General features: G+C 51.2%; 1 protein-coding gene and 1 long non-coding RNA gene across 2 annotated transcripts; one reads left to right on the forward strand and one right to left on the reverse strand.

The window, feature by feature from the left end:
• Positions 1-468: 468 nt before the first annotated feature.
• LOC117091668 lies at positions 469-13,694 on the reverse strand. The gene is made up of 3 exons (XR_004440497.1): positions 13,426-13,694; positions 4,604-4,665; positions 469-695 (listed from the first exon to the last, which is right to left on the reverse strand). It is a non-coding gene; the product is annotated as an uncharacterized LOC117091668 (long non-coding RNA).
• A 1,087-nt stretch (positions 13,695-14,781) lies between these two features.
• Positions 14,782-16,683, forward strand: LOC117091667 (sialic acid-binding Ig-like lectin 8). Its single transcript, XM_033224280.1, has 3 exons — positions 14,782-15,910; positions 16,110-16,388; positions 16,593-16,683. The coding sequence occupies exons 1-3, from the start codon at positions 15,484-15,486 to the stop codon at positions 16,625-16,627; spliced, it is 741 nt and encodes a 246-aa protein (XP_033080171.1). The 5' UTR covers positions 14,782-15,483; the 3' UTR covers positions 16,628-16,683.
• The last annotated feature ends 6,999 nt before the right edge of the window (positions 16,684-23,682 follow it).

Genomic DNA, 23,682 nt, shown 5'->3' on the forward strand with positions numbered 1-23,682 from the left:
AGTCTCACTCTGTCACCTGGACTGGAGTGCAGTAGTATGATCTTGGCTCACTGCAACTTCCGCCTCCTGGGTTCAAGTGATTCTCCCGCCTCAGCTTGCTAGGTAGCTGGAATGACAGGTGCGCGCTACCACTCCTGGCTAATTTTTGTATTTTTAGTAGAGACGGTGTTTCACCATATTGGCCAGGCTGGTCTCGAACTCCTGACCTCAAGTGATCCCAAAGTGCTGGGATTACAGGTGTGAGTCAGCATGCCCAGCCTTGTAATTCTACTTAGATGAGGATCTTGAAGCTCAGTGATGTCAGTTCCCTGGACTGCCTGAGTCTACAGCTGGGGTTGCAAACTTTTCCTGTAAAAAGACCAGATAGCACATATTTTAGGCTTTGTGGGCCATAGGGTCTCTGTGGCAACTCTGCTGTTATATGTTGAAAGCAGCCATAGATATAAGATAAACAAGTGAGGGTGGCTGTATGCCAATAAAACTTTATTGATGGACACTGACATTTGAATTTCATGTAATTTTCGTGTGTCAGGAAATATTCTTCTTTTGATTTTTTCAACCATTTAAAGGTGTAAAATCATTCTTAGCTTGTGGACCGTGTAGAAACAGGCAGCAGGCCAGATGTGGCCGGTGGGCTCTGGTTTCTAGCTCCTTGCTCAAAGCCTCTCTCCTTAGTCTCCAAGCTGTGCTTGCTCCTGGAAGAGGTGTGAAGTGTGGCAAAGGAGGTTGAGAATTTGAGGGTTGAAATGGCCTTTTAATACAGAAGAAATCGCCTGAGCAAAGAAAGATCTTGTGGCAGGAGAGCACAGGGTGCCTTTTGTTTGAATGCAATTTATGTTGTCTAATCAGGTTATGGACTTAAATGCTATAAAATGGAAACAGTGCGCAGACTGTACAGTGAAGTCTCCTCGCCATCTCCCCGCATCCACCCACTGCCTAGTTCTCCTCCTCAGAGGCAGCCTCTGTCCTGCAACAATCTGGGAGTGCCTGCTGAATCAGGGTGTATGGAGCTTCCCCATTCTCCTCTATGGGAGCAGGATAAGAGTGGGATGTTTGGGGCTCCAGAGATAGATGGGAAAAGAGGTGAGGTCAGCCATGAGAAGCCCACTCACCCCCAGCCCTGTGCTATCTGGTTTCCTTCCTCTCTCCACTAACACAATCTCCCCATCAACACTAGTGGCCTCTTCATTGACAAATAAAGGTCTAACCTGGGCTCTACCTATTTCTGAGTCTCTTTGCCCTGACCACAAAATCTACCCTCCCTGGTCCTGTCTCTGGCCAAACCATGTCAATCAACTTCCCAGGAGCATTGTACTCCATAGCTCTGTCATTTCTCTGCAAAGTCCCCAAGTGAGCTCATCCACTCCCGCCGCTCCCGCAACTTCCATCTCTGCCCTGATGCCTCCCGACTTTCCTGCGTATCTCCACTGCATCCTGAGACTCAGACCTGCACAGTTAGCCCCTGGTGGTGGCCCCGACATGCTTCAGCCTCTGGGTGAGGATCCCGAGTCACTTCGCTGACTCTTTTTCTCACCCATTGCCCCGCCATGGTTCAGTGAATCTTGCCAATTTTGCTTCTTGAAAGTTTCTCAGACCATTCCCTTCATCCCTGAGGCCCCTGCCTTGGCTCAACTCATCCTTTTTAAATGATGTATGTATTTATTTATTTATTGAGATGGAGTCTCACTCTGTCACCATGGCTGGAGTGCAGTGGCGTGACCTCAGCTCATTGCAACCTTCACCTTGCAGCTTCAAGCGATTCTTGTGCTTCCTCCTCCAGAGTAGCTGGGATTACAGGTGCCTACCACCATGCCCAACTAATTTTTAAATTTTTAATAGAGACACAGTTTCGCTGTGTTAGCTGGGCTGGTCTTGAACTCCTGACCTCAAGTGATCTGCCTGTCTCGGCCTCCCAAAGTCCCAGGATTACAGATGTGAGCCACCGTGCCGGCCCTTTCTTGCCTGGACTCTGTCACCCCAACCTCGTGCCTGGACTCCCTTCCTCTAATCCGCTCATTCCTGAATCCTCCCACGCGAGCCCCAGATTTAACCTTGTGTCTCGCCCCTTCTCGAAACTCTTCCATGGCTCCCCATTGCCATCAGACTTTCCATTGTCAAACCTCTGCAGATTGCAATGGAGGTGCTGCATGATCTGGTCCCTGCACACCCTTCCAGCCTCAGAATGCCTTGCCCTCTCCAGGTCATTTAGCTGCCGTCCTAAGCAATCCGTGTCTGGTGGAAGAGATGGTGGCTGGGCTCAGCTGTCTCTCTCCAGCTCTGGGAGCTTTGGTTCCTGCAGCGTCATTGTGCATCTCTGAGGGCCAGTTCCTGCATCGGGTGCTTGTTACTGGCAGCACTTGCTTCCCCATCCCTTGCAGGGCTAGGAGCTTCCCTGGGTAGAATTTCTGCATGAGGAGAGTTCGTTCAGCCATGGAGTCTACTGAGGAATGGGATTTTTGTCTGTGGTGAGTTGGTTTGTCTGTTTTCATTGTAGTGTATCAAACAGTTCTTATTTTGCCCTAAGTCCAGCTCCGTCCCACTGCCTTCTTGTTAGTTTTTGCACCTCCTTACTAGATGATAGGTCTGCCTGGGTTCCCACAGCAGCGCTAATAAACTTTGTTGGCCAGAGGAGGCCCCAAGAAAGACCCTCTGTTGGCAACACTCTCTGAAGGACCCTCTTTTTCTCTTTGACCTTATCTCTCATTCTCCTCATCCCACGAGCCTTTTATGTGAGTTTCCACAGCTCCTCCTCACACCCTCTCTTCTCTCTGCATTTCTCGTGGCTCTCGCCTGAGGTCTTGCACACCTTGCTGTTCATCCCAGTCTGCTCTGAGCCCCAGACAAACACATTTCCCCCCTTCTCAGTAATGGAACCATCATCATTATCCAAATTAGGATTCTAGGAGTCAGATAGATGTTTCTCTATCACCCACTACATCCTGTTTGCAAGATGTCTTGCAAACTTCCCTTCCTGGAATAGGCTCACTTCACTCCCCTTTTCAACATCCCCATGGCCTCTGCTCCTAGTCATTTCATCCTCTTCTTCTTCTGCTCAGACCTTCACTCTGGTTTCAGCCTCTTCTTCCACTCAGATCTTCACTCTGGTTTCCTCTCCAACCTGTTGGCCTCCACTCTCCTCCTCTTCCTAAAGTCTCCCTCACATCACCCCAGAGGGATACCTTCTCACACCAAGAGCTGACTCTGCCGCCCCCCCCCCTTGCTCTTAATCCTTCCATGGCTCCCCAGTGCCCTCAATACAAAGTCAAGACTTTTTTTGATATGTGAGCCTGCAAGATACGGCTTGCCACTATTCTTCCAGAGTCATCATGCCTTGATACCTACCTCTGGGGTCATTTAGCTGACTACCTGCCCCACATTTGAATGTCTCTGAACATTTGTCACCTGGTATCCCAGTCCTCGAGAGGGGAGAAACAGGCCTGCTAGTCTTGCCCTTCTCCTTTATCTCTTTGTGCTCAGCTCTGGGGCCCTGGACAATGCTCCTCACCCCTCATTCCCAAGGCAAGTCTCCATCTAACATGTGATAATAGGTGAAGACATTTTTGTCTATTTTGTTCAACAAGAGTCGTACTTGACACATAACAAGCTCTCAATATATACATTCAAAAATTAAAAAATACGGCCGGGCGCAGTGGCTCAAGCCTGTAATCCCAGCACTTTGGGAGGCCGAGACGGGCGGATCACGAGGTCAGGAGATCGAGACCATCCTGGCGAACACAGTGAAACCCCGTCTCTACTAAAAATACAAAAAACTAGCCGGGCGAGGTGGCGGGCGCCTGTAGTCCCAGCTTCTCGGGAGGCTGAGGCAGGAGAATGGCGTAAACCCGGGAGGCGGAGCTTGCAGTGAGCTGAGATCCGGCCACTGCACTCCAGCCTGGGCGACAGAGCGAGACTCCGTCTCAACAAAAAAAAAAAAAAAAAAAAAAAAAAAAATTAAAAAATAAAGCTGTTACTTGCAAAATCTCTGCCTGTAGCCCAGGTCTTTGTTCTGACCCCAGCGCTCTCCTAATGGCCCCGCTGTTGCGTGTGAAGGCATTTCCAGTGCTCTCCACCGTGCTAGATAGTGAGCCCATAGGGACAGAAATTGGGTCTGTTTTGACTCCCAGAGGTAAATATTGTTGATAGGATAAGGCTCAGAAAAACCTCTGTCTCAGGTTGATAGGACCCCAAGAAACAAAAGTGGCAAGTTGGAGAATCTATCTCCTTTACAGCCAGTAGGAAGCGAGCCTACTCTTTGTCCCGGAGAGAGACATGACCCCGTCCCTCAGGGTGGCTCCCTGCAAACACAACCTGAGAACTAGGCCAGGTAACGAGATCTCAGAGCATCATGTTGTGGGCACACCCAGCAAGATGGGTAGGAGGGCGAGAGGCTCATGGAGAGCTGCTGTCCTTCCCAACGGGCTGCCCTGCTCTTCTTAGATAATGTGGGAAACTGCAAAATCCTCTCATCGAATTCCCTTTTACCAGCGTACATGAAGATTCCATCACTTGTGGTCGACGTCTTACTCAATAAGTCTAGACCATTTGACTGGTTTCCAGTCGAAAACCAGGAGGATGTGGTGAACAGAGAAACCCCAGTACTCACATTTCACCATTCTGAGCTTTCTCTCTTCCTGCTTTGTTTGAAGAAGTTGAAAAATGAGGTGACTGGAAGAAAGGGACACGGTAGTTAAATAAAGCCTCTTTTCTTGGTCAGACACTATAAATCTATTGCACTTTCTCCTGTCTAACAGAAGTCAAACTTTTCTTTTTTTGAGATGGAGTTTCACTCTTGTTGCCCAGGCTGGAGTACAGTGGTGCCATTCAGTTCACTGCAACCTTTGCCTCCTGGGTTCAAGTGATTCTCCTGCCTCGGCCTCCTGAGCAGCTGGGATTACAGGCGTCCGCCACCACACCCAGCTGCTTTTTGTATTTTTAATAGAGACAGGGTTTTACCATGTTGGCCAGGCGGGTCTCGAACTCCTGACCTCAGGTGATCCACCTGGCTCGACCTCTCAAAGTGCTGGGATTACAGGCATGAGCCACAACACCCGACCTCACTATTGTAAGTGTTAGTTCTAAAACCTGGCGGCCCCTCCTCTGAGTCCCTGTCACTCCAGTTCTCAATCTCTCTCCATATGGCTCAATGCTCTCCTGGAATCTTTGTCTCTTCAGGTCCCCATTAGGATCTTCAGTCTTAGGCCCATTTTTTTCCCCCTATAGTTTTTCCTATAGTCTCATTATCCTTAAGTGAGCAGGAACAATAAGACATCCAGCAGAGTCCCTGAGGATGAACTGGGAAGCAGAGAGGAGGGACATAAGAGAAGCTCAGCCTACTGATGACAGAATCTGTTGCTCCGCAAACCCTTTTCTCTTGGGCAAGCCAGACCTTCCCACCAGCCCATGTTATACGGCTGCCTTCTTGGCTCGAAGCTTAGGTTTCATGCTCCTGGGGTCAGACCCCTCTGCAGAGCTGGGCAATACTTGAGCTCAGGAGCTGATGGTTCTGCAATTCCACGGACAGCACCATCCCTGCTGCCTGGGGCTTACCAGGTCCACTCTGTCTTGTGGCGACAGCTATGACTTTCTGTGTGGCCCCTCCTTCATCTGCATCTCAGACAAATTCATTCAAGATAAGGTTGGAGGGAGGAGAGAGTTCACTATATCACAGCACATAAAGGATTGGGGCAGATACACATTTCCAGGTCCTCACCCTACAATCCTAGGGATGTGGCCTCAGCTACCCTGATGGGTGATGTCTTCTGGAGCCCCTGTGATCACAGAAAACCATCCAGCCCAATGTCTCCTGTAGTGGTGTGGGGGGAGGGGGACAGGATTCCCAGTCCCCTGTGCCCAAACAGGGGGTCCAAGGAGGGTTCAAGACTTGGGATACTTAGTGCCTGGTTCCTGGGGACCAGACTGAGGAGGGGACAAGAGGAATTCCTCAACCCACCTTCTTTGCTGTTTGGTGACTGTAGAAGGAGGGAGGGCCACCACCTACTTTACCTCCTATACTGAAGTGGGAACTGTTCCATTTCTGTATTAGACACTCCAGTTTTTTTTTTGTTTGGTTGGTTGGTTTTGTTTGTTTGTTTGAGACAGTCTCGCTGTGTCTCCTAGGCTGGAGTGCAGTGGCCCCGTCTTGGCTCACTGCAAGCTCTGCCTCCCAGGTTCACGCCATTCTCCCGCCTCAGCCTCCAGACTAACTGGGACTACAGGCGCCTGCCACCACGCCCGGCTAATTTTGTTTTTGTATTTTTAGTAGAGACGGGGTTTCACCGTGTTAGCCAGGATGGTCTTGATCTCCTGACCTCGTGATCCGCCCGCCTCGGCCTCCCAAAGTGCTAGGATTACAGGCGTGAGCCACCGCGCCCGGCCGAGACACTCCAGTCTTCTAGACATCATTGCCTTTCAAGGAAACAGCACAGGTAAGAATCTTCCTTCTTCGGGGCTAGTTGGGAATGGGGTCGCTGCCAACCCACAGCAGAGCTGGATTTGAGGCTCATATGATGGGAAAGATGAGATTTGACAGGAGAAGCTCTCATTCCACCACAGTCAGGTTTTTGCCCACAAACCTTCATTTAAAAACCAAAGTCAATCCAAGATTACCACCACCATTCTCTCAGACATCACAAATTGAAGGCTTGGAAACAAGAAATGGCAGCATCAGCACCAAATACTCAGAAGACAGATGTCAGTGGGGAATCCCAGTCCCCCAGGCTTCTGTTCTGGTCCTAGAGCCCGAGATCCCTTGGGGGAAGAGGCACCTCAAACACTTGTTCTTGTGGATCAGTTGTATCTCTAGTTGATAGATTACAAGTGGCCGGGCGCGGTGACTCAAGCCTGTAATCCCAGCACTTTGGGAGGCCAAGACGGGCGGATTACGAGGTCAGGAGATTGAGACCATCCTGGCTAACACAGTGAAACCCTGTCTCTACTAAAAAATACAACAAAACTAGCCGGGCGAGGTGGTGGGCGCCTGTAGTCCCAGCTACTCGGGAGGCTGAGGTGGGAGAATGGTGTGAACCCGGGAGGCGGAGCTTGCAGTGAGCCGAGATCCGGCTACTGCACTCCAGCCTGGGTGACAGAGCGAGACTCCGTCTCAAAAAAAAAAAACAAAAAATAGATTACAAGTGCCTTTATGCAAATTCCTTAGTATAGGGAAAGAAATGCAGGCTTTAGAATAAGAGAAACATGGATTCTATACTGGTTCCTCCACTTACTAAGAGGGTGAAAATGGGCAAGTCACTTTACTTCTCTGTGCCTCAGTTTCCTGCTTGTAATGTGAGAATAACAAGCCCCAGCCCACGGGGATGGCATGGCACATGCCAATCACCACACTCAGGTCCTGGCACAAGGTGCGGGTTCTGTGTGTGCTGGTTTCTTACCCCCTGAATAGTAAGGTCCTGGGGTCAACTTGTCCTGATGCTAGGAGCGCAAGTTCCCCAGCGCGTTAAATGAATGCCCGACATTTAAATAAAAGGAGATGAAACTTCACCTGCAATGTCAAAACCAGCAAACGCATAAAACATTGCACCACACACTTCAACGTGGGGTCAAGTAGGAAGGAAACTGAAAGGTGTGGGGTGGCACTAACAACTTTCTCCCCATGAATAGTCGGGGGGAGTCCCCAGAAGCAACTATGGAAGAAAATTTGGGCTGAGACAACCCTGAGCATTTTCCGAGACCCACCCCTCACCCCCATATGCACATGTGCGCACTCGTATGAGTAGACAGAGCTGGCTAAAATAAACAAAAAGAATTCCAGAGAAGAAGCCTTACATACGACTGGGGCCATGTCAGAGGAGAACCAGAGTTTAACATCTTTTAACACCCTGTTTTGAGTTGAGGTTATTGAGACATTCCACTCCAAAAAATACCCAACATAAGTGCCTATACATACCAGAAGTCATGTTCAGAGCAGCCTCCTCATAATAGCCCCAAACTGAAAATAATCTCAATGTCCATCTAAAAATGAAGAGTTACATCGTGTTCCGTATATGCACAGAATGGAGATCTTTCAGCAGGGAGAATGAATGAATGATTGACAGGTGAAACATCATGGATAAATTTAACAAACAAAGATTGAGCACAAGAAGCCAGATACAATGGCCGGGCACCGTGGCTCATGCCTGTAATCCTAGCACTTTGGAGCACTTTGGGAGGCCCAGGTGGGGGCGGATCACGAGGTCAGGAGTTTGAGACCAGCCTGACCAACATAGTGAAACCCCGTCTCTACTAAAAATACAAAAAATTAGCTGGGGTGTGGTGGCTGGTGCCTGTAATCCCAGCTGCTTGGGAGGCTGAGGAAGGAGAGTCGCTTGAACCCGGGAGGCAGAGGTTGCAGTGAGCTGAGATCGCGCCACTGCACTCCAGCTGGGGGGAAAATGCAAGTGGGGGGGAAATGCAAGACTCTGTCTCAAAAAAATAAATAAATAAAAAATAAAAAGAAGCAGCCAGATACAAGAGTACCCACTGAAAGTTACATAAAAACACAATACAGACAAAACTAAGCCATGATAATAGGAATGATACTGGTGACTTTGCAGGCAGGGTAATACCTGGGAATGGGAACTGGTGGGGCTTCTGGGTATAGGTTGTTTTTACAAAAATGTATTCATTTCATGGACATTGATCAGACATACCTTTATAATTGGAACAGCTTTCTCCATGTAGGTTTTGCTTCAAAATCTTTTATTTTAAAAGACTATAAGAGGAAGCTGGGCACAGTGGCTCATGCCTATAATCCCACCACTTTGGGAGGATCCCTTGAGGCCAGGAGTTTGAGACCAGCCTGGGCAACACAGTGAGATCCCCATTTCACAAAAAATTAAAAAAATTAGCCAGGTGTGAGGGTGTGCACCTGTAGTCCCAGCTACTGGGGAGGCTAATGTGGGAGGATCCCTTGAGTCGGTCAAAGCTGCAGTGAGCTATGATCGAACCACTGCACTTCAGCCTGGGTGACAGAGCAAGACCCTGGCTCAAATAAAAGGCTATAAGAGAATACTTCACACATGTATTTGCTAATTAATTTTAAAATTTACATAATATAAAAAGATTATTGCAAAAATATAAATAACTGGGACTGTCTCAAGAAAAAACAAACAAACAACACCAAAGAGTTCTATTGTCTTAGTCCATTTTGTATTGCAGGTTAAAGGAATACCTGAGGCTGGGTCATTTATAAAGAAAAAAGGTTTATTTGGCCTATGATTCTGATGTCTGGAAAGGTTTGAGACTGGGCATCTGGTAAGGTCCTCAGGCTGCTTCCACTCCTAGCGGGGGATGATGGAAGAAGGGGCTGCTGTGTGCTGTGTGCAGAGATAACACGATAGGAGAGGAAGCAAGAGAGAGGGAGGGAGGTGCCAGACCCAGAGACTGAGCACTGACTCCCTGGCAGGCAGGGGCACTCATCTGTTCCTGAAGAATCACCACCATGACCCAGGCACCTCCCATGAGGCCCCACCTCCAACACTGGGATCAATTCTCAACAGGTTTGAGGGGACTGACATCCAGACTACAGCACCGATATTCATTTCGGAATTCATTCAGTAGCAAACATTGATTTCCGGGGCAAGAAATTCTCTGGTAAGTTCTTCTGAATATGCAAGGCAGACATGTTTCCACGTTTTCATGAGCACTTCCGCATGGAGAAGTCTTTCTGCTGGCGAAAGACACATTCGCCAGCAAACTCTGCAGAGTCTGTTGCTTTCTCTAGACCTCACTGAATTCTGCACAGCAGGGAAGAGGGGAAGGCTGATCTCAGAAAACCTCCCACCTCTGGCAGTGGTGGGTCTGACATTGCATTTATGTGCATAATTACCATTTTGTCCAAACCCCGTAGCTTCCGGTTGGAGTTTACCTTTGTTTCTCCCAGACTATTCCTCCCATACTGAGTGACCCTGTGACCAGACTGTCCCAGGGCAGTGCCTGGTGCTCATGGCTCAAGACACAATTCTGCTGGGCCTGGTGCAGCTGCCATCCAGGTGGTGAGAAAGTAAGAGGACCCAGAGGGGTCCTGAGTGGGGAGCAGGGTCAGCGTCTGAGCCTCTCCTTCTCTCCCCAGGGACTTTGGCTCAGGATCCAGGAGACGGCCTTAGAGTGCAGGAGCTGATGACAGTGCAGGAGGGAACATGCAGGCATGTGCCCTGTGCTGTTTTCTACCCCAAGTATTACTGGGCAGGATCCAGCCTAGCTCATGGCTACTGCTACCAGGACGAAGCCACTCCTGGAAGGAATGCTCCAGTGGCTACAAACAACCCCAAACAATTGCAGGAGAAGAACCAGGGCCAGTTCACCTCACTGGTCATCCCTAGACCTACAGCTGCTCCCTGAGCCTCAGAGATGCCAATGAGGTGGATACAGGGACATACTTATTTCAGGTGGAGAGAGGTTATTACATGAAATACAGTCACGGAAATGAGAAGTTGTTCTTGCATGTGACATGTAGAGGAAAGTCCCAGAAAAGGAGCTCCTTCTCCTCATTCGGGGTCATGGGAAGCATGCAGGGACCGTGGGGTGGCGCTCTGGCACAGGGAGTACCCCCACCCTCAGAAACAGGAATCAGCCCCTTTCTCTTTTCTAGTGCTGATCCAGCCACCTGAGATCCATGTCCAGAAGCGCTGCCATCAGGTGACCCTGGAGAGCTGACTTGCACCATATCATGGGCCTGTGAGAAGGGAACCCCACCAAATTTCCTCTGGATAAGAGAAGCCATCAGTTTGACAGTCCCCGAGACCCCTCTCCCTGACCAGTCCTCAGTTGTCAGCCTTATCCCACAGCCATGTGACCACGGCACCAACCTCACCTGTCAGGTGAAGTTCCTCTGAACTGGTGTGACCACGGGGAGAACCATCCAGCTCAATGTCTCTTATGAGTGGTGGATCAGGACACCCATGCCCGGGCCCCTGAGAACAATGGGTGTCAGGAGGGAAGCGAGGTCAGAATCAGGAGTTTTTTTTTTTTTTTTTAAGACAGAGGCTTGCTGTGTCACCCAGGCTTGAGTGCAGTGTTACAATCTCTGCTCACTGCAGCCTCTGCCTCCCAGGCTCAAGCGATCCTCCTGCCTCAGCCTTCCAAATAGCTGGGACTATAGGTGGCACCACCATGTCCAGCTAATTTTTAAATTTTTGGCAGAGATGGGTTCTCACTGTTTTACCCAGGTTGGTGTTGAACTCTTAAGCTCAAATGATTCTCCTGCCTCGGCTTCCCAAAGTGTTGGAATCACAGGCGTGCACCACTGTGCCTGGCCAGAGTGTGAGTTGTTTTTTTTTTTTTTTTTGAGATGGAGTCTCGCCCTGTCACCCAGGCTGGAATGCAGTGACACAATCTCGGCTCACTGAGACCTCTGCCCTCTGCCTCCTGAGTTCAGGTGATTTTTTGTTTTTGTTTTTGTTTTTTTCTCAAAACTGCATTTATTTCATGGAATATCATCACTTTCACTTGGACCTGCCATAAATTTCTGTCAGTATTTCTCTCATGTGTAAAAAGGTACAGAAGCCATCAGGTGATCCTTATGCCTCGGCCTCCAGAGTAGCTGGGATTACAGGTGCCTGCCACCATGCCCAGCTCACCCTTGCCTGGCTCAGTTTTGAGCTCTGTCTCGATGCCTCCCCTACTTTCTGCCCCTTGATCCTCGTCTTATGCATGGCGTCTCTCTTCCCCCATTTACCCCATTTGGAATGCAGCACTTTCTGCAAATGTCACCCTTTTCATCCACCACACTCATGAGCCAGTGGGTGCTGTAAATTCACTTCCTGAACAATGTCTCCCATCATGCCCTCCTTGCTTAGTCCCCTCCCCTCCATGGGCATGACCAGGCCCTTTGCTGTCTTTTTTTTTTTTTTTTTTAAGATGAAGTTTCACTCTTGTCGTCCAGGCTGGAGTGCAGTGGCAGGATCTTGGCTCACTGCAACCTCCGACTCCTGGGTTCAAGTGATTCTCCTGCCTCAGCCTTCCGAGTAGCTGGGATTACAGGCATGTGCACCATGCCTGGCTAATTTTTGTACCTTTAATAGAGACAGGGTTTCACCATGTTGGTCAGGCTGATCTCAAACTCCTGACCTTAGGTGATCCACCCGCTTCGGCCTCCCAAAGTGCTGGGATTACAGATGTGAGCCACTGTACCCAGCCCCTTTGCTGTCTTGATCATTGCTCCATGCCCCTCCCCAGCCTCCCATCTTCCCTTCATGCTGTGCCCCTAATAGCACAAGCCCAGAAAGACCTTCCTGCACTCAGTACCAGCCCCACCCCTTCCTGGCCCAGAGTCCCCTGAGACTCCTCAGCACCCTCAGTCCAAGCTCCTCAGCTGGTCATGCCCCAACAGCTCCATGTCCCCTTGGAAGACCCCAGATATATGTGCAGGTCCCTTCATCTGCCAGGCTGTTTCAGAGCCTTTGCACATCCCTCATCCTTCACTTGTGAAGCCCATCCGTCATGCGTCAGTATAACCCGCTGCCCCTTCCAATCTCAGTTCAGCCTCCTTCCTTCCAGGGTCTGTCAGCTAGTGTGGACTCCAGGGTTTGTGTACATAAGAGCATGAGCCGGGCCAGGCTTGGTGGCTCATGCCTGTAATCCCAGCACTTTGGGAAGCTAAGGCGGGCAGATCACGAGGTCAGGAGTTCGAGACCAGCCTGACCAACATGGTGAAATCCCATCTCTACTAAAAATACAAAAGTTAACCTGGCATGGTGGGATGTGCCTGTAATCCCAGCTACTCAGGAGGCTGAGGCAGGAGAATTGCTTGAACCTGGAAGGCAGAGATTGCAGTGAGCCGAGATCACGCTCCTGCACTCCAGCCTGGGTGACAGAGCAAGACTCGGTCTCAAAAACAAAAAAAAAAGCATGGGTCAAACCGTCATGTGTCTTCTGTTTAATTCTGAATGGGAGGTAAGGGATAAACTGACCTCTCAGCACCACGCTTCCTGCTTTCTCTGTTTTTTTCATCCAGCCCCAAGGACACTGAACAATGGCACATCACTGCCTGTCCTGGAGGGCGAGTCCCTGTGGTCTGTGTGGCTGACAGCACCCCGCCTCCCCACCCTGCCCTGCTAAGCGGGTCCTGAGACGGAAGAACACCGAATTCCTCCCAGCTCTCAGCACCCGGGGGCCTGGAGCTGCCTCAGATAGGGGCTGGGGATGGAGGAGAATTGACCTGTTGGGCTCATCACCCACTGCGATCTCAGCACGTTTCCCTGAGCCTCTGAGCAGAGTGAGTTGAAGGACGGGTGCTGGGGCAGGCAGCCTGGTTGGGTGTTTGGGCTGTCAGAGGGGTGGAGGCCTGCGAACAGAATCTCATACTCTTCCACCCTTTCCCAGGAAGCCCCTCTGGTTGCAAATGTGTGAGTGAAAAGGCCTCCTGGCCCCTGGTTCTCACCTGATCAGGTGCCCTCATGGGCACTGGCTTCCCCCCCCCCCCCATGGCCTCACCTGGGGCTGCTACTCCAGGTGAGCAGCCTGCTCTTTTCTGGGGAAGCTGAGGGATTGATCCCCGAGTTCCAGGTGGGGCTGAGCTGTCCTGCCCCGCCTGAGTTAGAATTGAAGTGGCCGATGCTAATCTGAGGCCCGTGTTGGCTCTGCGGGTGTGGAGGCCCTCGGGAGAGCAGGGCGGAGAGGCCTGACTGAGTCCCTCCTGCTCAAGACAGAACTCAGATGTGGACACCCAGCCCTGCGGGACAGACGCAGGACATCACTGTCAGCCATGGCTCAGCCCTTCTGACCACTGAGATGCTGCAACTTCCCCTCCTGGGAGGGAGTGATTAGGCAAACATGGGGGCCTGCAGTATTCCTGGCAACATGCACCGATGATAAAACTACATGGAAAAGCATGGAGACCAGGCCCGGCGCGGTGGCTCACGCCTGTAATCCCAGCACTTTGGGAGGCCGAGGTGGGCGGATCACGAGGTCAGGAGATCGAGACCATCCTGGCTGACACAGTGAAACCCCGTCTCTACTGAAAATACAAAAAAACTAGCCGGGCGAGGTGGCGGGCGCCTGTAGTCCCAGCTGCTCGGGAGGCCGAGGCAGCAGAATGGTGTGAACCCAGGAGGCAGAGTTTGCAGTGAGCCGAGATCCGGCCACTGCACTCCAGCCTGGGCGACTGAGCGAGACTCCATCTCAAAAAAAAAAGAAAAGCCTGGAGACCATTAGCGTTAAAGTGAGGCGGAGAAAGTGGGGGTGTGGTTGATAGGAAGTAGGGTAACAAAGGGGAGGTGCTGCGGTGTCCTCAGTGTTCTGTTTCTCTAAGCGTGTTTGTATGTGTAAAGCACTGAGATTTTTTTTTCTTGGGGGGAAGATATTTTTATCTATATGGCTTGTATTTCTCCCAAAACTGTTTCTAGAAAACTGACATCGGTCTAAGGAGGCTCCACCACACAGGATACTCCCAGTTCCTCCCAGCCCAGCCACACAGTTACAAAAAGTCTTCTGTTGAATTCAGGGGCACGTTTCTTCTGTCATGAAATCCTGCCCGTCGCTGAGGGTGGACGCCCCAGGGCTGGTGTCCTCGCTCCACATCTCCTGTTCCCCTGGACCCCCGGGAGCAGAGCCTGCAGAAGCCAAGCCCCGGGGCCGGCAGACCCCTCACGTTCTGGAGTGACCAGGGAAGTGTGGCTGAGCGAGACATCGGTGGTGAAGAAATCCTTCGTGGCGCTGAGACAGCAGTGAGGAAAGGAGAAGTATCTTCCCTTTTGAAATCTGCTCCTTCCCTTCTGGATTTCTTCCCTTCCAAACCCCACAGTACCACAATCACAGTCTCAGTTTCCCAGACCTCCTGCGAGCCAGGCTCAATCCTCACCTCCACAGCCCCGTGTCTGTCTGCTCGGTCCCCCGAGACTGAATCCCCGACCTAGGGGAAAGTGACCCCATCCTGCCTGTGCCCCCCACTGAAGCTCCTGCCGTGGACAGCTCAAACATCAGGAGCCTCAGTGTCTCCCCACTGCACAGTGATTCCTTGGGGACAGTGTCCGGCTCTGCTGTGTTGACCTCATTGTGCAGAGGGGGTGCCCACCTTGTGGCTACTGAGGGAGGGAGGAGAGGCTGCCTGCTCACCCCACCTGCACCCCTGTCTCTCATGGCCCTGAGACCCACCTCTGAGCTACACAGACATCCACAGCCTGTGACTCAGGGGTCTGGCCAGATGGGACTCATTTTCACCCTGCAGAAAATGTCACCTAAGGGGAAGAGCATTGAGAGTCAGGCAGGAGGTGGGATGGGCCTTGCATGGGGTGGGAATCTGGGTGAGTCTGTCTCCTGCTCTGGCCTCAGGGACCCAGGAGTGGATGTGGGATTGTAGATGATTGATCTCCAAGGGCTGACCCAGGCCTGACAGTGTCTGTGTGTGAAGTTCCTCCTCTGGGGAGGTCACTGTTCTGACCTCACCACCAACTTCCTGCGGGGCCTCCTCTAAGTCTTGAGCCCTCACTTCCTGAGAGAAGAACCCTGAGGAACAGACGTTCCCTGGCGGCCCTGGCACCTCCAACCCCAGACATGCTGCTGCTGCTGCTGCTGCTGCCCCTGCTCTGGGGGAGGGAGAGGGTGGAGGGACAGGGACAACGGGGGGATGGTTACACGCTGCAAGTGCAGAGGGAGGTGACAGTGCAGGAGGGCCTGTGCGTCGACGTCCCCTGCTCCTTCTCCCACCCCAAGACGGACTCTCCAGAAGTTCATGGCTACTGGTTCCAGCAAGGGGCTAACACAGCCCAGGACGCTCCAGCGGCCACGAACAACCTAAAACAACAAGTGAAGAAGGAGATCCAGGGCCGATTCCAGCTCTCTGGAAACCCGCAGATGAACAACTGCTCCCTGAGCATCAGAGATGCCAGGAGGAAGGACCAGGGGTTATTTTTCTTTCGCATTGAGAGAGGACACGTGAAATGGAACTACATGTCCAACCAGCTCCAGGTGTTGGTGACGGGTAAGGCGCTGGCTCCAGAAGCAGCACGAGAAAACGTCATGGAGCTGCAGCTCAGGGGTGGGTTGGAACCCTTGTCCTGGGAAGGGGTCGGGGGTGAAGCGTATCGGGCTCAGGGGAGGCACTGGACCACAGCCCAAGCTTCCCCAGGGCTGCACCTCAGACCTCCTCCTGATCCTGCGCCCCCTCCTCTCCTCACCAGTCCTGACCCACAGGCCCAGTATCTCCACCCTGGGGACCATGGAGTCTGGCCGCCCCGGAAACCTGGCCTGCTCTGTGCCCTGGGCCTGTAAGCAGGGGGTGCCCCCTACCATATCCTGGATGGGGACCTCCGTGTCCTCCCCAGGCCTGACCACAACCCGCTCCTCAGTGCTCACCCTCATCCCAAAGCCCCAGGACCATGGCACCAACCTCACCTGTCAGGTGACCTTGCCTGGGATGGGTGTGACCATGACCAGGACCATCCAACTCAACGTATCCTGTGAGTGCTGGGCCAGGACGCCTGGGTCCCTGGTGGGGCAGGGTGTTGCTGAGAGCAGCAGGATCGGGGTCAAGGGTGCTGGCTCCCAGAATCTCGGCTTGGAGTGGCTGGCTCCACTTTCCCCATTTACGCGACTCCTGGGGAGACAGGGCCCTTGTCCCCAGCCCTCACAGTGACGTGGGTCTCCGTGTCTTTCTGTGCCAGACCCTCCTCAGAACTTGACCGTGACTGTCTTCTGAGCGAATGGCACAGGTAGGGGACAGAGCCCCCTCCCTGGGGCTGGGGGAGCAGGGCCTTCAGCTCAGGGCAGAGCCAGGTCCCTCCTCATCCTGAAGAAATTCGGAGGTGCAGAGAGGTGAAGTTACTTGCCCACAATCACACAGCAAGAACATGACAGAGACCAATGTTCACACCAACGAGAAAGTCAGTATGGGAACCTCAGGGTGGAGGTACAGGGTCCTGGCAGCTGGATGTGGATAGAAATGCATGGTGTGTGTGTGTGTGTGTGTACATGTGCGTGTGTGTATGTCTGAGTGAGTGTAACACCACATCTGTGGGTCTGTGCAGGGCTGTGTCTAGGGGTAAGACATTTCCAGGTGTGTGACCTCATGAAAGTCCTGCAGAGGGTCCTGCCTCCTCCCTTCTCCTCACTCTTGCTCTGGGAGTTTCCAGCTGTGGCCCTGGATGGGGATGGCCCCAGCCTCCTCCCCTCCTTTTGCTTCCAGTTGCCCTTCCCTCAGCCCTGGGAAGCTCATCCAGCATCCAGCTTCTCTTACCCACCAGAAAGAGCCCCCTCCACAGCCTCCATCTGGGTCTGGAAAGGTCTGTGAGCTACTGGGGTCCTCCAGGAAGAGGGGTCCCTCCAGAGATGCAACTCCCTCCCTCTGCTCTGCTCCCTCCCAGACCTGTGTCTCCTGGCACAGAGGCTGCGGGTCTCATCTCCTAGCCCTTGGGGCAGCCTTTCCTCCCCAGGGTGGACTCTGACCAGCACGGGTGGGGCCTGGGGAGGATGGCGCTTGTGAGCCCAACCTTATCTTTATGGCTTTATGTTGCCTTTAGTTTGTTATTTATTTACTTATTTTCATATTTGTTTACCTTATTTTGACCTGGCTATCAAATGAGCAAGAAAGCAAACAAACAAAAACAAACAAAAAAGACAGCTCACTGTTGGGACAGTTGGGAAATACAGAAAAGCACAGCAAAGCCTCATATTTCCAGGTGTCCTGTTTCCGTTTGGTTTGGTTTTCCTACTTAGGACCTCGCCCAATTTATTTTATTTTAGAATTGTCATGTAGGTTACCTTATTTCTTATAAAAATGATATTGAAAGAAGGGGTTGAAGAGTCAAGTGCACTGGATCAGTACACATTTGCCAACTCCCAGGATTCAGCCACTTCGATAATTTTTTTATTGATAAACAGGAAATGCATATCACAAGCCTCACACTGAAGCTCAGTACACATTCCAACCCCGACAACAGTGTGCACATGAATGTGCCAAACGATCTCTGGGAACTCACGTCTCCTGGATCACCTACAACATGAGCTTCGTGCCTCTGGCTGTGACACGGTTCGTCCCCTAATAGTGCACACGCTTCTGCAGAGACCGAGTCCATTTCCAAACCTCCTGCAGGTTTGCTCTCTTGGCCGGGTTGGCGCCTCAAGCAGGACCCTTTGCGGTTTTCAGCGGCAGTGCTAGAAGCTTTGACTCAGAGGGAGCACAGAGCAACTAAAAACAAAACCAAACCAGTTCCCAGATAAAGAGAAATTCACAACAGCTCCCGGGAGGGAAACACCGACTTTTCTTAGCGTGGGAGGGGGGCTGAAAGGAAGACCCTCAGATTTGTCACAGATTGCTTCTTCATGCGTCCGGCCAGAAACGTACAAGCCAGGCAATTTAAAGACAAGTCCCCAAGGCGGGGAACCGTTGGCTTTCTGGGATAATTTAAGTTCTGCACCAAGGATCCTATTTTATCACTTGGGTGGTGAGTAGAGAAACAAACACAAATGCCAACAAAAAATCCAACAAGCTGGTGCCATCCTGACCATTCCCGGCATGAGTGTTGCCTGCACCGTGGCACACGCGGTCTCCCCTGCCAGGGGCTGGCCGCCTTGTGGTCCCTGCGCCTTCCCAGGGTGCCCAAGGGCTAGGTTGGCAGCCCCCTGGTCCCCCATAGCACCATCAGCATTGAGCTGCCCAAAGTATTAATATCAGGCCACCGAGACGCTGCTTTTCTCTCATGCAGGTGCTATGTTTACAGTGCTAATTTCGCTGGAACAACAAAAATCAGTTCCAAGGCCCTCACACACACAAGATTTTTGAGACAAAATTAAAACAGGAGAGGCACAAAGGACCACACAGGAACGGCTGTTCATTGGATCAAGATGTTCTGCAGAGTATTCATAGTAACCCACGGGGAGGACCCTGGAGCAGTTCTCCCTCTTCCCTGAAACGGTTTCTTAAAAAGTAGGTTGTTTGGCCGGGCGCGGTGGCTCATGTCTGTAATCCCAGCACTTTGGGAGGCTGAGGCAGGTGGATCACAAGGTAAGGAGTTTGAGACCAGCCTGGCCAACATGGTGAAACCCCACCTCTACTAAAAACACAAAAATTAGCTGGGTGTGGTGGCGCAAGCCTGTAATCCCAGCTACTCAGGAGGCTGAGGCAGGAGAATCGCTTGAACTGGGAGGCAGAGTTTGCAGTGAGCCGAGATCATGCCATTGTACTCTCCAGCCTGGGCGAAACAGCAAGCTCTGGCTCAAAAAAAAAAAAAAAAAAAAAGCAAAGTATTCTTAAAAATCCTAACTCCGCAGGAATGTTAATGACGTTTGGCTTCAACACGCGGCTGTGCACCTTTCCTTAGCTGTACAGGTGAGAACTGGAAAATCTGCAGTCTGTGACTATAAATACATCACACTCCGCCTGCTGTAAGCAATTGGTTTGTGTAGGTTCCATTTGCCCTGTTGGTCCCAGGTGAGCTGTTCATTCCCTTCAGACCCCAAGTAAATAAGTGAAAGTCTGTTAGCAATTTCCAGCCTGATGAGAGGGGCCTCCCAGAGAGAACTCCAGGCCTCCTTTCCAGGGTATCATCGGCAGTTGCCTAAATCGGTAGCTGAAGAAGAGATTCATCCAAAGGAATAAGGGGACCCCTAAAAACAGCCTTCACCCTTTCCCATGGCAGCCTCTGCTCCCACGTGGACTTCTCACTTTTCCGTCTCTTGATCTCTGTCTTGTCTGTTGCATATGGAGTGGATTCAGTTGCCAAACAACTGCAGTGAAAGTGAAAACAGACAATCCTCAAGGCACAGGAGGATCGGCAGGATGACAATTATTGGAGGTAAGAATTCACTGCATTCAGTCCGCTGTCCTCGGACACAGGAGATAAACTGAAATCCACAGAGAATCAGACCGTGGGCTGAAGATGGAGCTGTCTACATAGGAAGGAGCACAGAAAACTCAGATTCTTACCTCTTACACCACTGCTCACCCTCAGGCTGTGGTGACCCGTTTCGCAAACACATCTCTTGCAAGTACAGCAGTGGTGGGCACGCTCTGGCTTTGTAGGCTGGTGGGCCAGTTCAGGTTCTTGACTTCACTAGGCAAAAGAATTTGAGAACGAGTCCAACTAAAAGTAAGCAAGAGAGTTAACGGCAAAGTGAAAGTGCACTCTGACAGCAGGTCAGAGCGGCTGCTCAAACATGAGACGGCGCTGACTGACGCTGGGGAAACTCCCTTAGGGGAATCTTCCGTGACTACTCATGCGGGGGTGGGACGGTGTTGCTCTTAAGCATGTTCTGGGTGGTCTCTTAGGCCCGCATGCGCAATGGCTGTACACGCTAGTGCATACCTCGCTGTCTCATTAGCACCTTAAGTCTCCACGTGGGGGTGTGTTTTCACTATTATAATAAGCATAGATCAGCCCAAGGACACTAACTAAGCATGGGTTTCCACACTTGCACGAATTTGGGGACTTTCCCTTCTGCCCTTCTACCTCCTTCCTGCAGGATGTTTTGACCACGAGCCCAGGATGCGGTTTGTGCGATGTCCGGCGGTTTGTTCTCTCTATTTAACAAGTTTGTTTCCCTTTAAGGGAGGCTGTGACCCGCCTGTCTAACCTATCTCTGCTTGATACAGCAGCACTTGGAGCAGGTGTTGATCACTTCTCGGGGCTGCAGCTGCGCACTCTCCGTGTATTCTTTTGTAGCCTTTCCTTTGGGTACCGCCCTGGGGTCGGTGGGCGTGGTTCCCAGCTAGGACAACAGGCAAGCACCGCCATTGACCACAGAGTACCAGAAGTCTTTGGAAGGCAGCAGCATGACAAGCGTCACCAAAAGTCTGCACAGAAGACCAGCAGCCAAGTCATGACAGCGCGGATCATGCCACAGCAGTTGCAATGACCCAGACCCCATTTGCCACATCAGCCTCAGAGAAAGAGGAGGATGACGAAGAGTCGTTATTGTCATTTTCAGTCAAGAGAGGAGGATGCTCGATGGGCACCCACAGACACCTGACCCTGGCCGTGCAAGAATTCCCAGGAGTGCACATCAGGATCTAATGCATAACGTTTGGGTGCTTTAGCACCCAATCTGTAAGATCCACTCGCAAATGATTTCTAAACATCACTTGAACACTTTGTGCCTTTTCTTCAGGATCTAAGGTGCATGCTGTCCTGTGTGACAGGATCTGAGGCCCAGGCGGAGTCGGCCAGCGCTGCAGCTCCTCCCTGCCTGCTGCAGTTGCCAAAGCTGGGATGCATCATGCAGCTGCACTCATGGATGGGCCAAAGTGGGCCCGGGGCTCGGCTCTGTCCCCTCCATGCCACTGGCCAGTTAGAGGGAGTCGGCCCCCAAGCAGACGCTGGAGCCCAGAGTGGCCCCCGGAAGTCTCACCCAATTTTTAAATTACTGGTCCTGTTTTAAGACCAGCTGCTTTTCCCCTCAACAGGGTACTCTTCCCTTGTACCATTAAATGTTCCTCAGCAAGTCCATTTTCGATGGCTGCAGGGCATGCTGGTAAAATCCTAAACCCAAGTTCGTATAACCAGTGTCCTTGTTGGAGTTTTAGGTTATTCCTAAATTCACTATTAGGACTATAAACTAAAGTTCTCTGAGAAGGATTTTGCAGGAAAGAGACTTTATTCCAGGCAACAGTTTGCAAACCAGACAGACTCCAGTGTAAAATGAAGGGTGTGTTCCATCAAGCCAAGGGAAGTGTCAGGTTTAGTGTCCTGCCCAGGCTCCCAATCAGGTCTGTTTATGCAAATGAAGGATTGAAACTTACTGAGTTCTCATTGGTGGACACAGCTGAGCTCTGATTGGTTGGCTCAGGTGATCTCTGAAAGTCCCAGAGATGAAAAAGCTGTGGGTTTTTAGGGAAGTCAGAGTACGTGGGTGACCTGTAGTCAGTAATTGGCCGCTTGCCTCTATTTTAAACTTAGGCTCAGTTAGCCACTCAGGATCCGTCTTGAAGGAGAGGCTCATTCAGATTCACATTTGTTTAGAGGAATAACGCTGTGGGTTAGGAGCACAGGGGCAGACCTGTGCAGACAGGAGCTCGTGGAGGAGGAGTCGAGGTGTGCAGGGATGTGATGATGTGTTGCATACTGAGAAATAACAGAGAGAGAGAGAAACAGAGAGAGAGAAGGAGAAAGGCAGAAAGAGCCTTTTGAATTCACAGGGTATCGCAAGCAGTACTTGGAAATACATTTTTCTTTCCTTTTATAATAATACATACTATTTTATTTTGTTTTACTTTAAGTTCTGGGATACATGTGCTAAACGTGCAGGTTTGTTACATAGGTATCCAGCCGTAGGAAGGAGCGAAGAACCGTCACACCCTACCTACAACATGGATGAGGCTTGGATGCATCATCTATGTGAAAGAAGCCAGACACGGGGGCCGGGCGCGGTGGCTCAAGCCTGTAATCCCAGCACTTTGGGAGGCCGAGACGGGCGGATCACGAGGTCAGGAGATCGAGACCATCCTGGCTAACACAGTGAAACCCCGTCTCTACTAAAAAAATACAAAAAACTAGCCGGGCGAGGTGGCGGGCACCTGTAGTCCCAGCCACTCCGGAGGCTGAGGCAGGAGAATGGCGTAAACCCGGGAGGCGGAGCTTGCAGTGAGCTGAGGTCCGGCCACTGCACTCCAGCCTGGGTGACAGAGCGAGACTCCGTCTCAAAAAAAAAAAAAAAAAAGAAGCCAGATACACAGACACAAAAGACCACAAGTGGCATGATTCCTCTTATACGAAGTGTCCTGAATAGGCAAATCCATAGAGACAGAAAGTGCAGTGGCCCAGGGCTGGGAGGGAACAGGTGATTGAGGTGTGACTGCTAATCAGCACTGGGTTTCTTTTTGAGGTCATGAAAAAGTTTTTTTTTTTTTTTTTTTTTTTGAGACGGAGTCTCGCTCTGTTGCCCAGGCTGGAGTGCGGTGGCGCGATCTCCACTCACTGCAAGCTCCGCCTCCCGGGTTCACGTCATTCTCCTGCCTCAGCCTCCCGAGTAGCTGGGACTACAGGCGCCCGCCACTGCGCCCAGCTAAGTTTTGTATTTTTAGTAGAGACAGGGTTTCACCGTGTTAGTCAGGATGGTCTCGATCTCCTGACCTCGTGATCTGCCCGTCTCGGCCTCCCAAAGTGCTGGGATTACAGGCGTGAGCCACCGCGCCCGGCCGAAAAAGTTTTTAAAATGTTTGTAGTGATGTCGGGCAAACGTACTTCCTGCATTCAAATCAAACGCACGTCGTTCTTCCTTCAGCAGAAGAGAATGGACTCTGCCTGGTATGAGGCACCATCCTGTGATGATACTAAAAAACCCGTGAATTGTACACTTTACATGGGTTGGTTGTATGTTATGTGGATTACATTTACTAAGGCTCTTACAGGAAGTAGCTAGTCAGCACAAGCAGGAGAGGGCTGCCTCCACTACTGGCAATGTCAGGTGGCTATCTGCTGACAGTCAGGTGGTTGTTCCACTGTTTCTCTAAAATAATCATTGGTCGCAGCTGGTGCCAGAGAACGGCCATCTCCCAAAAGATAGAAAACACCTGAAACTGGTGATCAGCAGCTTCCCAATATGGTCTGCCACAGGACTTGGATATGTTCCCCTGCTAACCAGGCCATTTGCGGGGGGAAGAAAAAGATCATGTACTTCTTTTTAGGATAGTGGGGAGTTTCCGTTTCCCTTAGAAATAAGAAGAAAATCTTTCGAAACTATGAGTGACAGGACTTCAAAGTCCTTCGTTGGGAAGAACCCAAGTAACAAAAGTTTATTAAAAGAAAAACAGAGGTTAGC

This window comes from Trachypithecus francoisi, unplaced genomic scaffold, assembly GCF_009764315.1.
Source record: "Trachypithecus francoisi isolate TF-2019V2 unplaced genomic scaffold, Tfra_2.0 Lachesis_group12, whole genome shotgun sequence".
NCBI classification, from domain to species: domain Eukaryota; kingdom Metazoa; phylum Chordata; class Mammalia; order Primates; family Cercopithecidae; genus Trachypithecus; species Trachypithecus francoisi.

What these genes read in the sequence shown, in the direction of transcription:
- LOC117091667 (XM_033224280.1), top strand. Translation starts at nt 15,484, where the DNA reads ATGCTGCTGCTGCTGCTGCTGCTGCCCCTGCTCTGGGGGAGGGAGAGG. An exon ending in GCTCCAGGTGTTGGTGACGG is followed by an intron (nt 15,911 to 16,109) that starts GTAAGGCGCTGG and finishes TCTCCTCACCAG; the next exon opens with TCCTGACCCACAGGCCCAGT. An exon ending in CATCCAACTCAACGTATCCT is followed by an intron (nt 16,389 to 16,592) that starts GTGAGTGCTGGG and finishes TTTCTGTGCCAG; the next exon opens with ACCCTCCTCAGAACTTGACC.